The 16,283-nt window shown below is 35.1% G+C and overlaps 1 protein-coding gene and 1 non-coding gene across 2 annotated transcripts in view; one reads left to right on the top strand and one right to left on the bottom strand.

Moving 5' to 3' along the window:
• Rad18 (RAD18 E3 ubiquitin protein ligase) overlaps positions 1-16,283 on the top strand; it is a 98,881-nt gene that overhangs the window by 56,432 nt on the left and 26,166 nt on the right. The window contains exons 10-11 of the mRNA XM_076841132.1: positions 4,266-4,400; positions 9,897-10,071. Coding sequence (XP_076697247.1) covers positions 4,266-4,400; positions 9,897-10,071 — 310 coding nt within the window. The remainder of the gene's footprint in view (positions 1-4,265; positions 4,401-9,896; positions 10,072-16,283) is intronic.
• Positions 15,811-15,915, bottom strand: LOC143385726 (small nucleolar RNA SNORA28). The gene has a single exon (XR_013089510.1). It is a non-coding gene; the product is annotated as a small nucleolar RNA SNORA28 (small nucleolar RNA).

The following is a 16,283-nucleotide window of genomic DNA, read 5'->3' on the forward strand; positions in this document are numbered from 1 at the left end:
TTACCACTGAGTCACACCCTAGGCTGGCTCATTTCTTTTTAGCACTGAATAATATTCCATTCTGGATGTATCCATAGTTAAACCATTTACCTACTGAAGAACATCTTGATGGCTTCCAAGTTTTGTCAAGTGTGATTAAAGCTGCTTATAAATGGTTGTGTGCATTTTTTGTGTGAACATTTATCTTCAACTCATTTAAATTAATATTGGGGGAACTTGCTTGTGGGATGGGATGGTATCCTTAATTTTGTAAAAAAATGCCAAATTGTCTTCCAATGTGGTTGTACCATTTTGTACTCCCACCAGCAGTGAATAAGAGTTCTGTTGTTATGTGTCCTCACCACATTTGGTAGAGTTAGTGCTTCATATGTTTGCCATTCTTGTAGTTATGTAGTGGTGTATCATTGTTGCTTTAATTTGCAATTCCCTAATTTCATGTGATATTGGGCATCTTGTAATATATTTGTTTACCATCTGTATATCTTCTTTGGTGAAGTGTCTGGATCATTTTCCCTTTTTTTGAAATTGGGGTTTTCATTTTCTTATTGTTGTCTTTGAAGAGTTCTCTGTTAATTGCCTTTTTATCAAATTTGTCTTTTGCAAATATTTTCTCCCAGTCTGTAGCTTTTCTTCTTATTCTCTTGATATTTTGCCCTAATGAAACGTGAAAATAAGCCTTGGGATGCTTCAATAGATTATATAGCTTGTGTGGTCCAGAACAAAACTCTTTACAGCTTTAGTGTCATCTTGTAATCTTCTACATAGATGCAGATAAGCATTTGATAAAATTGAACCTCCACTCATGGTCAGAGCTCTCAGTAAGCTAGAATTCCTTCAATTTGACAAAGGGTATGTATGGAAAAAAACCAAAAAACCCTACAACTAACATATCTAACGGTGAATATTGAATGCTTCCAATTGAGAACAAAGTATAGATGTTGTTCACCATTGTACTGGTGGTCTCACCCAAAGTGATAAGGTGCCAACTATTATGCCTGGAAGGTTTTTTTTTTTTTTTTAAGTTTGTTTTTTAAATTAGGAGATATAAGTTTCCATTAAAAATGGTATACCATAAAGTAAGAGACTAGCTCACAAATCAAATAGGTACCCAACATACTTTGGTATGCCTCAGAAGGGCTTTATTTGTATTTCTCATTTCATCATAGGTATGTACCCAGGAACCCATATTTAATAGACTGCTTCATCAAAAATATCCCTTTTCTCTGTGTGTGGAGGACTGTACCCAGTGTCCCAGGCATGCTGAGCACACCCTCAATCACTGAGCTAAACCCCAGCCCGTTAAAGATATTGTTAAGTGAAAGTGACTTTTTTTGGTAGTTTAAATGGTGAGTACATGCTAACACATCAGAAATTTAATTCACCATTGCTATTGTAATATAAACGTAATAATGCATGCATGTCCTACATAGGTATTGTCGTAATAATACAATGACATGCGTTATTACATTACCTCATCTCCTCTGTGAAAGAGTCTCAGGGATCCTTCGCTGCACTGTACCTTGAAATCTGTTTTAGCACGTAGGAGATGAGAGAAGGAAGAGGAGCCTGCTCAGAAAGCTGCAGAGAGAAAGGAGGAAAGCTTGGAAACATGGTATCAGAAAATCCAGGAAAAGAGTGTTTTAAGACGAAATCATGACTTATTCCACATGTTGCTATGAAAAGTTCTGTAAGAGGCCATACATGGAACCATTGATTTTCATAGCTTGGAGGCAACAAACCCTGATAAAAGTAGCTTCCTCTAGGACAGTTTCACTGAGAGGAGCTGTTTGATTGAGAGGAGGCATCAGAAGCACTTAGAATTTATTGAGATCAAATTGGAAATGAAGCAGTGAGAATATGAAAGTGGACAGTTCTTAGGCAAGGTTTCTCTGTCATAGTGAGGTTGTAGCTGGAGATGGGTGTTGGGTCAGGGGAGGGCTTTTAATTAATTTCTTGAGTTTGTTGTTTAAATTGGGAGATACTTAATTCAGCAACTCAGACTTTTTGAGGGTAGCCCATAGCAATAAATATATTTTATATCATTATTGTGTACACACACATTGAAACAAAAGTTTCTCAAAATGCTATTACCTTTTCCATTTTTAATGCACTCTGAGACTTTCTATTCTGCTCTTTATTGTTTCACTAAGGGAAAAGTCAAATAGCAGTCTGAACTTACTAAGTTGTTTTCATAGCCCACACACTCAATTTCAAACATAGCTTGTGTTTGAGAGGACTTCATGATGGAATCCACAGTTTAAGTTTGGAATCAGCCTTTAGATATAGCAAGGACAGTCATTTCATGGTAACAATAAGGAATAAGAGAGATCATGTGTGAATAGACCGGATGTAACGGTGATTGGAAGGAGACAGAATTCTGTTAGAATGACTCCATAGTTTTCAGAGTAGTGTGAGACCAACTAAGAGTGGGCCATAGAGGAGCAGCGTTAGAGGTTTGAATAAAGAGGAGACTATGAAACAGTAGTTCTGGAGAATTTAATGAGTTCGGGTTGACTGAATATGAACTTAGCAGATCCCACAACTAGCTGAGCCACTTAAAACTTTCAAGAGGTAAATTCAGGACAGATAACCAGCAGAATTGAGGTTTTATGCTGTAGAGTACTCCTGGCCAAATGGCAGATCTCCAGAGATGAGGTGAAGAGATGAGTGGGAACAATTTTATTAGTCATAATCTGTTGGCATCATTCATTTTCTAAGCAGCATTATTAGACTTCTTGGGCCAAAGCCAGAGCAGTGACTGCCATTTGGTTTTGTTTTCCAGCCAAGCTATGGGATAATTAGATTTCAGTAAGAAAAGGAAAATTTTTTAAATCTGAGATTTTATTATTTCAAAATATAAAGTCATTAAGCCTCCTTAACTATTAATGCAAGTATTTAGCAAGTTTCTCTAGTAAATCTTAAGCCCACAATTCTTTATTTTCTAGTGGCCTAGAAATAGTATAAAATCTAGAAAAATGGCCTGGACATGAGCTAAATATAAATAAACTGCATTGATCCCATAGTGATGTGTTACCCTGGCCTAACACAACCTAACGATATTGGCCCATTAATTCTGGAGAACTGAAGAAGGATATGATAATTATCCTCAAATGCATGGAGTTAAATAGAAACCACCTAGCTTGTATCCATCTATGTAGAGATTCTACATAGAAGAATGTTTCTGAAGAGCTGAACTTTTCTAATCATCTTTATGGCCAGCTTATAATTTCTTTTGCTGAACTTTTAACTATCTTTTAATTTAAATTTACCAGTTTCTAACCCCACTCATTAGTTTCACTGGGAGTTTTAATGCACATAAACATAAATATGTTGGAATTTGTAGTAGTCTCTCCTAAATGTCTTCGCTATGCCTACTAGTATCCACATATAGGAGTCCAACTTCTTTTCTTCTTTGTTGTGCATCATATTTTAGTGTTCTTTTTTCATATTAAAGGGTAATTTTCTGGGCTGGGGTTGTGGCTCAGAAGTAAAGCGCTCACCTAGCATGCGTGAGGCACTAGGTTTGATCCTCAGCACCATATAAAGTAAAATAAAAACAGTGTGTCCACCTGTAACTAAAAAATAAATATTTAAAAAAAGGATAATTTTCAAAACTAAATGAAATCATTCCTATGGATACATAATTAATATTTTTATTAGAGATTTGAAAACCTCATTAGAGAGGTTACCAAAAAGATGTTAATAAGATATTCAAAGGAGAATCCAAAGAACAGTCATGTTTATAGGTTAGTAATATTAAAATGAATGTACGAATGGAGGCAAAACTGATTTCTATTGTGGTGTAGGGAATTTAATGAAATCTCCACCAGAGGGGATTTTGTATATCTATAGCCAATTATTATTATTATTATTTTGCTATCACTTATCTACAACTATCAGATCACAATTCAAAGGCACCAAATGACTGGAATCCTGTAAGGGTAGCTCTAGACAAGGCAGTTTTCAACTGAAATGCAATTTTTTCCCTACATGCAGTAGATTCTCTACACCTAGTATTGTGCTATGAGCGGAAAAAAAAGCCCCTCTCTGGAGTTTGGGATTTGGGAAGAAATCTAGAGTAGCAAACTAGGAATAGCATGGTTCCATATTTGTGTTTGAGGCTGGGAGAATATAAGGAAACTTCCATGACCCCCTTGCCCTTTGTGCTTTTGTGCTTAGCAGGCAGCTTTTACCCTCAGTGCAAGGATGATGTTCATGAGTAAATGGGTTCACCTACTTTACCTAGAAGATCTTTTGAATTTCAGGTAAAACGCATCAGAATGAATTTCGGCTTCTGGTGGATCAGGCAAAAAAAGGATACAAGAAAACTGATGGAATGCCAAAAAACAAAGTAATGAAAAAAGATGAATCTACAGAAAAGCTGTTATCCATGCATATGGGTAAGAGACATTAAAAAGAGAAGTATGGTTAATTTCATTATTTATTTCTATTATAAAAAGAAAACCAAAGAAATTTACTTTGGGGTTATTAGGCATTTGAAATGCCAAAAAGTATTTTTTAGATAAATTCATATAGCAGTTGTTAAATATAAACTATGTTTATTATTATTCTGGGAAAAACAATTGGAAGAATGTCCTGAAGAAACAATTGCTAAGCCTTGGCTTCCTTTCAGTTGGTGGGAAAATCACAAGTTCCTTAATTGTTTAAGCTTGAGGATATTTTCTAGGTTTAGGATTTATTGCTGAGAGTGAAGCTATCCTACAAAGAGAATAAATCATTTTTGTTATAGAACACTGGCATTTACCTTGGATGTGATGGTCTGCTAAACAGTCTAAAGCTAATGCACTTGGTATGGCAATGCACATAACGCATTAATTTTGATCTATTTTAGAATTTGAGATTAATGTTATATTTCTCTTGCCAGGGCTTTGGGCCAGCAAACAAAACAGAATCATAATGGGAAAAGGTGCACAAGAAAATGCTTTATTTTTTCTTTATTGTGGAAAAATAACACAATATGTATCTTTTTATCCATTTACAAGGATTTAGTTCATTGGCATTAAATACCTTCATAGTACTGTGTAAATGTTACCACTAACTGTACCCAGAACCTTTCTGTAGCTGCCAATCCAAACTGTAATCAGTATTTTGTACTTTTTTTTTTTTTTTTTGGTACTAGGAATTGAACCAATGTCTGCTTTTACTGCTGAACTACATCTCCAGTTGTTTTTACTTTTCATTATGGGGCAGGATCTTGCTAAGTTGTTGATGTTCTTACCTGAGTTGCCAAGGCTGGCCTTGAACATGCAAACCTCCTGCCTCAGGCTCCCAAGTTGCTGAAATTATAGGCGTGTGTCACTATACCTGGCCTATACTCATTATTTAATAACTCTTCCTTTTTCTCTCCCTCACATCCCTAATTGTCTTTATTCCACTCTTTGTATGGATTTGACTATTCTGGGTACCTCATATAAATGAAATTGTATAGTATTTGTCCTTCTGTGTTGACTTATTTCTCCAAGAATTTTTTTTAGTGTCCATTAATGTAGCACATGTTAAAATTTTATGCCATTTCCCCCCTTTTTTGTGTGCTGAGAATGAAACCCAGAGCTTCTTGCCTGTGAGGCAAGTGCTCTACAATAGAGCTACAGCCCCAGCCCTCTCATTCCTTTTTATGATTGAATAATATTCCGTAGTATGTATATGACACATCATCTTTATCCATTTATCCCTTAATAGGCTATTTTAGCCTTTTGGTTATAGTGAACAATGTTGTTATGAACATAGATTTTCAATATCGGCTCAAGTCCCTGCTTTTAATTCGTTAGGATATTTACCTAGGAGAGGAATTACTGGTTCATATAGTGGTATCATGTTTAACCTTTCAAGAACCACCAAACTCTTTTTTCACATTAGCTGTATCATTTTATATTGCCTACCAGCAGCAATGTATGAGGTTTCTCCACATCTGTGTCAGCACTTATTATTTTCCTTTTTTTTTTTTTAATCCATCTTAGTAGGTGTGAAAAGGTATGTCATTATGATTTTATTCTTGTTGGTGGTGGTTTTTCATTTGTATTTGCATTTGGTTTTGGAATTCTAGATTGAACCAAGGGTTCTTCTTCTACTGCATTATATCCTCACTCCTTCTTATTTTTTATTTTGAGACATGGCCTTGCTAAGTTGCCCAGGCTAGCATTGAACTTGTAATCCTCCTGCCTCAGCCTCTGAGTACCTGGGATTATAGGAAAGTACCACTGTGCCTGACTGCCATTGTGGGTTTTGATTTGCAATTTGTCTTTCTTCTTTGGAGCGTATTCAAGTTCTTTGCCTATTTTAAAATTGGGTTATTTGTTGATTTTATGGGGGTCTTTATGTATTCTAACTGTTAATCTCCTATCATATATATGATTGGTAAATATTTCCAAATGTTCTCTTGTTGTCTTTTTGCTTTCTTGATAGCATTGTTTACCACAAAAAATGCTTCATTTTGATGAAGATCAGTTTGTTTTTTATTGCCTGTTTTTGGTGTTATATCTATGAAGTCATAGCCAAATCCTGTGTCATATAGATTTTTCCTTTATATTTTCTTCCAACAATTTTGTAGCTTTAGCTCTTATGTTTAGGTCTTTGATCCATTTTGAGTTAATTTTTACATATTGTATTATTGTATAAGGTAAGGGCCCAACTTGATTATTATTATTATTTTTTTTTATGGCCCTGGGGATTGAACCTAGGGCCTTGTGTATGCATGGCAAGCGCTGTACCATCTGAACTATATCTCGAGCCCTCAACTTGATTCTTTTGTGTGTAGATATGTTTATTTAGGAGATATGTTTTATTCTCAGCCCTATTCATTGAAGATTCTTCTTCATTGATTGCTCTTGGTTAATCCTGTCCAAAATCAACTGACCCTGTGAAGGTTTACTTTGTATATTCCCTATTTTATTCCATGGGTCTTTATATCTGTCCTTATTCTTGTATTACTGTTTTAATTACTATAGCTTCTATAGTCAGTTTCAAAGTTGGAAGTGTGAGTCCTTCAACTTTATTCTTCTTTTTCAGTTTTGGCTATTTGGCGTCCTTTGAGGTTCCTTGAGTTTTAGGATAAGTTTAAAAAAAAAACAAAAAACACTGATTGCCTCTATAAAACATTGGTATTTTAATATTGGATTACATTGAATTTATAGGTTGCCTTGGGTAGTACTGATATCTTAACAATATTAGATCTTCCAGTTCACAAACACAGGATGCTTTTTCCATTTAATTATCTCTTTAATTTCTTTTAGCAGTTTTATAGCTTTCAGTATACAAGTCTTTTACCTTCATGGCTGATTTACTCCTAAGTATTTTATTCTTTTGGGTACTTACACATTCCTTGTTGTCTCCATTACTAATGCTTTCTTTAGTAGGTTGCTGCCTCAGCATGTAGCTCATGGCCTTTGAACAACTTGAATTTGTTCATGCAGTTGTTAAAGGATAGTTGTATAAATTATCATTGCTTAAGAAATTCTGGCTTGATGTTTCCCACCAGAAGAAAAATATTTTTTTTACTAATCAAATCTCTATTGAATATAGTTGGTTACTTGTGCTTGGGGAGTTATATAGAATATGTGTACATACACAAAAGTATTTCTGTCTCTGGGTGACTGTTGCTGTTAGGTTGTTGTTCATAATGGGGATGTCTGAGAGAGGAGGACACAGATTTGTTGAAGAGGTGGTTTTTGTATAGCAACATACAACCAGTAAAAACTATTGCTCTTTAGAGTAAACTTTGAAGTGCCTATGAAAGTGAATAAGGTTCTTGTTCTCTCAAGGGAAAAACCTAATCTTTTTTATTGCATGTCTTTGGGGAGGTCTGATGTCCTAGCCTTGTAGTTGGGGCTCTCCTTGAAGTCCTGTGTTCTTAGATCTAAGGGCAGACAGGATCTAAGATCAACTCATATTGTTGAGTGCTGTTTGTCCCTAACAGAGAATTTATTTCTGTTATTTATTTGTTTAAGAAGGAAAGAAGTAAGAGACTAAAACTTTTAAAAATAAAAAGTTGTTTTAAGATGAATTCCTTTTCCCTGGCTTGCCAGCTTGATTGAATTCTCTGAGCCAGTTGAGTGATATAATTGCCTGGGTGCATCAAGTTTCCAGGGTGATGGGTTCCCCTTATAATGTGTTTACAAGAAGAGATCCTAGAGATTCTGGATGGTCATCTTATTAGCTCTGTTTTTTCTTTTGATAAACATTAGAGGATACAGCTTTGTTTTGGTAATGATGGCTTACTGATAGGCAGTATTAGGAGCTAATACCCCTATGATACATGCTCTTCTTCCAATGTGAGAGAATCATTTTTGAAAATATCTTGACTGTATGACCTTGGAAAGTTTTTGTCCTCCTTTTTGAAGAATTTGGCTTATTTTTTTCCCATGCAATATCTCTGGCTAAAAAGCCTGGCCTGTTCTTTTTAATGTGCTTTGTCACATGAGAAAAGAATCATAGATAATGTCTTGCACTCTTATTTGCAGACATTTTGGCTATACCTGTGTGTCTCATTCTTGTGTACACTTTGAGTCTTCCCTTTTCCTATATCTGCAATGAGAAACTCCGAGAACTAAGACTATGATAAAGGTTGTATAGAAATGTGACTTGTATTATGAAATGGAAATATTCATTATATCTGATTAGTTTTCCTTTCCCATAATGAATTCATTCTATTTAGTAGATTTAGGGTCCATGTAAATTCATTATTATGTAATAGTGTATTAGGGTATTAGCTCCTAATGTTACCTGATACACATATATATCTCATTGGTTCTATTCCTCTATATGTAATCATATACATATGATTATAAATAATAAGCATATAAATAATATGATCCTATATATTCCTATATATGTGATTATAAAGGGGAATTTATCAGATTGGTTTATATGACCAGAAGCTGGATATTCCCACAATGACTATCTGCAGACTGGAGAGCTGGAGGAACCAGTAACTGCTCAGCCCAAGCAGCTGGAGCCTTAGAAGAGGAAACTCCAGTGATGCAACCCCAGTTCAGGACTGAAGGCCTGGTAACTTCCAGGACAGTTGCTAGTCAGATTCTGTTTTGTAAGAGTGAAGCAGAGCAAAAGTTTGATGTCTTCAGGAGATACAGCTACAGCAGTTGAGGTACCCTGCTCAAGAAAGAACTGGGCTTACATCTGTTTTGTCTTCCTCATTCGTCCTGCTTTTCATTCTATCCAGGCTCTCAACCTATGGGACTGTGCTGCCCACATTTAGGGTGGGTCTCCTGGTCAGTTTGTTGTCCCACATACTGGTCATTCTTAGAAAAACCCTCATGATACACCCAGAAACCTCTTAATTTTAGGCATCTCTTTATCCACTCAAGTTGACAATTCAGATTAACTCTCATAGCCAGTGACAAATATTGTAGTTCTCTTTATTCGTTGAATCTTTAGTCATTTTTTGCTAGAGTGACAGTGTTCTCCATCTATGAAATGCTTAGGAATTTAGTGATATGTTAATAGGGGATTTATTAGAATTATAAATTTGGACTCAGGTTATAGCTTAGTAATAGAGCGCTTGTTTCTGTTTTTTACTTCATATGTGAAGCCCTGGGTTTGATTCTTAGCATCACATAAAAATAAATAAAAAAGGTACTTTGTTTGTCTACAACTAAAAAATAATAAAAAAGAATTATGAATTTGTTCCATTTCTGGTTTTAAAGGAGACTTTATTTTTAAATTAATTAATTGTGGAAAAACAAAGCACCATTGTGGCTCTCACTGGAGTTTTGGGATCAATGTAATATATATTTAGATTTTACTCAGTACAAATAACAATATTGTGTGTTACAGAAATAATAGGCATACAAAGGTTGTAAATTTTAAGAGACTCTTTAATTTTTATTTCATCCTTTTTACATTTCTTTTTTTCCTTTTAGGACAGGAAGATGATAAAATGAAATTCTCAGATACAACCTCAGTAAAAAATCACTTTCCTCCATCAAATCTATGCTCCCCAGAAAAGATGAAGCCTGATAGACAAGATGATTCTTCTAGTTGTACCGATATTCAGGAATCAGCTCTTTACTCATCGGAATCAGGTTCATGCAATAGGTAAGGAGCAAGTGGTAGTTGATAAAGAATCTTTAAGTTTCTATTTCCCATGTATGTGTTGCTAGAAATAATTAGAAGATAGTTTTGTGGCATGATGTGGTTTTTGAGGTTTCTTCCATTTTCTATTTTTTACTTCCATGTTGTTTTCATAGTGATAGCAAGCCAGAATAAAAGGATACTACAATGACCATTGGGTGACTTTATTTCCCACTCTGTAGGCTTTATGTAGGACTTCCTAGAGTTGGACAAGAAGCATGATAAGCAGAAAGTTGAGACAATGAATAAAGGAGATGATCAGGAAGATGGTAAATAGTAAAATAAAAGAAAAGAAAAATTCAGCCAAATGAATTGGGGGAATCTCTAAAAATTAGAGCTTCAATGGCAAGCCCTTTTGAGAAAATATTTTAAAAATTTTGTATTGTAAAAAGATGACATAGGGTTAATTCATTTTATACACACACAGGTACATACACATTTTATATGCTGGTGTCTTACTTTATAAGTGGAGCATCCTAATTTTGAAATCTGAAATGCTCCAAAACCTGAAACTTGTTGAGCATCATGGCACGTTTGAAACATTTTAGATTTTGGGTCAGGGATGCTCACCTGTAAAAACTATGCAAATATTAAAAAATCTGGAAAGCTTTGAAATCTGAAACACTTCTGGTCCCAACATTTTGAATAAGGGATGATCAACCTATACATCATAAATATTACTCATGTTTCTACCTCATATTTGTAACTGTTGTTTTTAATGGGTGCAGTATTATGTTGTGTTTCTGTACTGTAATTGATTAGTTCCTTCCATTTCTGTAAAGCTGTACATTTTCCCCAGTGTTGTTCTTATGTACCTGATGCTATGATAAAGCTCTTTTGTTTCTTACTGAATTACTTACATTCTTACCTTTGTCATCATTTTGACCGAAGTAGGTGTGGTCATTGCCTTCTGAATTATATCAATTTAAAATGTTATAAGCAGCATGTGAATATGAATGTCTCTTGGAAATTATTTAATCTTTGATATTCACTTAAAATTACTAACATGCACTTGGGTGACAGATTTCATCAGTCTGAATCATGAGATTAAAAAAAAAAAGTCTTACTTGAAGACCCTCTGCTTTCTTACTGTTTCTGGGGAACATCTTCATATTATTTAGAATCAAGTGTTAGGAAAGGAAAGTATTCCATCTCATCCCAAAGGTTTTCAAGGCCAAAAACTGCACTTTTTTTAGTTATTTGAGGGTTAGCCTGAATTGTTATATACTAGAATTGGGCATTCCTGCAAGTTCAGTGGGTAGTATTTGTTTTTAAACATAAATCTCTTGTGAATACAAAACAAAAATAAGGAAAAATCAGAGGCAGGGTGTAAAGAGCTGGTTTTTAATCTTAGTTACTGGTTGCTTGAATGTTTTAGAAAGCCAGAGTGAATCAGGACATTGGTGTGGTAATGAAATAAACTAAAGGGAAAATACGGCCATCAAATATCTGTTTATCTGGTGATGAGATTATAGCAAATAAGATGAGTTTGGAGTCTTGGCCTCAGAAAGACTTAATGACCACACTAAACTGTGAGAAGATGATTTAAAAGAAAGATGCCATGCCATTGCTTTTAACTACACTATGGCTCAGGAACTAGGAGAGCCAGTAGTAGATAGTCTTTTGACTTAGTTTCAAAGGTAAAGGAAATATGACTGAAGGGAATGTGGAATAAATCTTCTTGGGTCAATGTATTAGTCAGCTTTCTGTTACTGTACCAAATATCTGAGATAACCAACTTATAAAGAGAAAGGTATATTTGACTCAGGTTTTAGGGTTTCCAGTACATGATTAGTAGGTCCCACTGCTTTGGGCGGGGGAGAACTACTCACTTATGACCAGAAAGTAAGAAGAGGAAGGGAGAGCAAACTGGGGCCCCACAGTCCCCTTTGAACGGCACACCCTCTGTGACTTATGGACTTATTACTAGGCTGTACCTCCTAAAACTTCCACAACCTCATGATGGTACCACCCTGGGGACCAAGCCTCTATCACATAGACCTTTAGGGCACATTCAAGATCTAAACTATAGAACCAGGGTTGTGGCTTGCCTACCACATGTGAGGCACTGGGTTTGATCCTCAGCACCACATAAAAAAATAAATGAATAAAATAAAGTCATCTACAACTAGAAAACAACAACAAAAAATGATCCATACTGTAGCAGAAATTTCCTTAAGTGGGTTTAGTCCAAAGTCTGGTTGTTGTAACTCATCCCTCATGAAAAGATGTAAAAAGTACCCTTATGTTTATCAGTCATATACCATTCCTACCACCACTTCATTACAGAATTGGTTTTTCTCATTGTTTACCTTTCTGCTGATCAGGATGCTAGGTAATATTATAGAACGTTTCTCTGTTTACCCTTAGTGCTTCCTTTTGGTAAGGGTCAAATTGAGTTATTGTATGAGACATTTTGAGATGACAATTTTGTTAGCAACTCAAAATGAGCATTGTGATACTAGTAGATTATTCTTTGCTCTGTCTTAAGCAGGGTCTAATATTGTACTCACTCAATAAGTATGCATTGTGTACCCAGCACTGTTCTAGATGTTGTAAGTTAGCAGTGATCAGACCATTATTATTTTTTTAATTTAAGCTTACATTCTATTTCACATATGTAGATGTCTGTATATGTACATATACATATTCCCTTGGCCCAGTGAAAATAACTACAAAGGGCAAATTTTTAACAACTTTTATTGAGATATAGTTCACATACTACACAACTTGCCTATTTAAATGTACAGTTTGATGGTTTTTAGTTTATTCACAAAGATGTACAGCACATTTCACCACAATTTTTATCATCACATAAAGTAACTCGTACCCATCAGCAGTCATTACCTATTGTCCCCCTGAAACTTCCTGCCCTAAGCTATAAGCAACTACTAACCTATTTTCTGTCTATAGGTTTGCCTGTTATATAATATATGGATTTTTGAAACTGTCTTCCTTCATTTAGATAAATGTTTTCAATTGTCATCCATGTTATATTGTGTTTCAGTACTACATTCCATTTTATTGTTGAATATTCCATTGTATGAATATGTTTTTTTAATTCGTTTATTAGTTCCTAGACATTTGGGTTGTTTCCAAGTGCGTTTTAACAAGGAAAAGTATCAAGTTTGTTTGCACAGTTGGAATCTTAGCTTCAGCAATATTATTCAACATTTATAACTAGGCTTACCTTGAAGAAGTGGGCAATCTCTATTATTCCTCTCTCATGTAAGAAAAGGAAATGTTATACCCATTGTAAATATTAAATATGCTTATCTTTTAATTTTTTATTCAGATTTTTTTATACTCCTTTTTCATTTGCTGTCATTTTGTCTTGAAGTTTAAAAGGTAGTGCCTTCCTTGTATTAAACCTAGGCACTTAGGCTAAAGGGAAGGGGGAGAAAAGTGAGACCTAGTTAAGTACTGGTTTTGGTTTGATCCCAGAACAGACCATGTGGCAACAGATTCAAGGTAGGTTGTCAGGAAGTTATGTGTGCAGCGGGAAGCAGCACTGGGGGCAGCAGGAAAAGTGAAAAGCTTGTGTTGAAGAGCTTCAGGTCAGGTTCTGTGGAATGACTTTGGATTCAGTCTTTTTGAAGTGTACCTCCACATATCTTTGAAAAGCATACTAAATGTATTTCGCATTGTCAAATGAGTGTGAGATTTTTGGGGCCCGGGGCAAAATGTTATGGTTTAGATGTAGTATCTTCTAAAAGCTCATGTGCAAGAAGGTTTGGAAGAGAAATGATTGGGCCATAGCCTTACCCTAATCTAATGGGATTAACTGCTGAGTGACTGGAGGCAGGGTGTGTGGCAGGAGGAAGTGGTTCACTGGGGGTGTGCCTATGGGGTCTGTATATTTTACATAAGGAGAGTGGAGTCTCTCCACTTCCTGATCCTCATGTGAGCTGCTTCCCTCTGCCACACTCTTCCACCATGATGTTCTGCCTTACCTGGAGTCCCTGGGGAATGGAGCTGGCTTTATGTTGACTAAGAAAAAAACCTCAAACCATGAGCCCTTCCTTAAATAAACTTTTCCTCCTCTACAGTTGTTCTGATTGGGTCTTTTAGTCATAGCAGTGAAAAAGCTGACTAAAACAAGCATATAAACATGTTTCAGGCCTATTGGGAAGATGAAATGAGATATTAGTTGTGAGTCTTTGCTGAATATGATTATTGTTATACTTTCATAAAGATGAATCAATTATATTTTCTTTAGTAATACTGGAAAATGTAGGACTTTGTGGCCAAACATTACAGAAATGTCTCCACTTTCCTCATCATGTTGATTTTCTGACATACATTTCATTTTCTGTTTTACAGAAGTACCTAGGAAAGAAAGATACAAGTACATGAAGATGTGTTACATTTTGTTAATTAGTGAGTCAGATACAAAGGGTTGCCTGTATGTTACATGTTAGACCAAGGGCGGGAGGAACAGCTAAGTCTCGCAATAGATGGAAGAAATTTCAGAGCAATAACGGTGGTCATAAGTGCTTCATGTATGGCAAAGGACTATTGTTAAGATTTGAAATGTCAGTTTATTAGATAATTCTTGCTGTCTTTGAGCAGAAACTACTTATCTTCTGGCTGCATGCATCATGATTGGGGAATTATGTTCACTCTGGAAGATGGGTGTCAGTGCCTTAGATCAAATTCCCTGGGGATTGCAGTGAAATATTTTTGAGAATGGTATACCTCTGGTATTTTGTGATGCAGAGAGGATGAGTTTGTGTGTAACACCTCAGATATTGTAGATGCTGATCAAAATATGAAAGGTATGATTACAATTTGAACTCTCGATCCTCCCGTTTCAGCCTCCTGAACTACTGGGATTTCAGGCATGCTCCATCATGCCCTGCTTCAATTTTTTTCTTTTTATGATAGTTTTGTTGTTTTTATAAGGAAAGCCATACATTTCCAAAAGTATTTTTAATACATGTTGTTTGTGTTTATTGGGTTAAACAAAAGTTTTGAATTGAAAGAAGAAAATTTCATAGTTTTATCAGACAGAAATAGCAGTGTTAAACTTTAGTAAATATATTCTTCCAAAAATAGATATATGGGTAGATAAATAGATGAACAGTTTTTAAACATTTGTCATTTTTAAATACTTTTCTTTGAAGGGACAAATCATACCATTTTAGGTTTAATGTGAGTAGAAGTACATTGTGAGCTGTTTTTAATTCATATACTCTTGCTGTCATATAGAATATAGATCTTATTCTTACTTTGTTGAATAAAGAGGTCAGTTTTCTTTGTGCTAGAGCAATATATGAACTCATAATTTGGCAGACTCATAACTAAGAATAATCTTAAGATTTAATTGGTATGTCCAATCCAAATTCTTAATTCTTCTTTGTTTTATTTGCCACCCTGGAAATGGAGCCTGTGGCCTAACTCACACCAGGCAAGCCACAGTCCCAGCCCTAACTCTTTTTATTTATTTGTTTGTTTAATTTTTTTTGTAGTTGTAGGTGGACAGAATGCCTTTATTTATTTGTGTATTTTTATGTGTCTTTTGGCATTGTCTTTTGGTGCTAAGGATTGAACCCAGTGCCTCACACATAATTGCTGGCCACTGAGCTACAGCCCCAGTCCCTCAGCCCAAACTCTTAAGTACTTCTTTTAGAATTTGAATATTAGTATTATATTGATCTTCTCTCTTTTTTCTTCTTTTTTTATCTTTTTTTTTTTCCTTATACTGTGCAAGCCCATGTAATGGCTTGTCTCACAGAAAAGAGACCACCAGAATAGGTTAGACTTTCTTACTATAGCAAGCTCAAATTGTGACGTTGATCTTCTCTTACACATCTTGAAAACATATGATAAAAGCTAATAAGAATTTTATATTTTTAAATAGCTTCTTGCTAGATTATTTTGGGAAGTTCAGGAGACTTATCCAAATTTCTCTAAATTATCTTATTGTTCTTATTAATCAACAAGAGTATGCTTTTGTTCGCTAAGTTTTGGCATGCATTGGACACTGCATTTTTATTGAGGGCTAAATTAAAAGAGAAGATTCTGTTGATTATGGCCCTAGAAAGGATGCGTTGTCTTCCTGTAGGAATGAATTGTAGTCATGCTTTTTCTTGGAAGAATCATTAGGTTATTATTTAAAAAAAAAAAATTCTGCAGTTTAAGTCTAGGCTAAAGAAATAGAAACAAACAGTGTC

Source organism: Callospermophilus lateralis, chromosome 20 (genome assembly GCF_048772815.1).
Source record: "Callospermophilus lateralis isolate mCalLat2 chromosome 20, mCalLat2.hap1, whole genome shotgun sequence".
Taxonomy (NCBI): Eukaryota; Metazoa; Chordata; class Mammalia; order Rodentia; family Sciuridae; genus Callospermophilus; species Callospermophilus lateralis.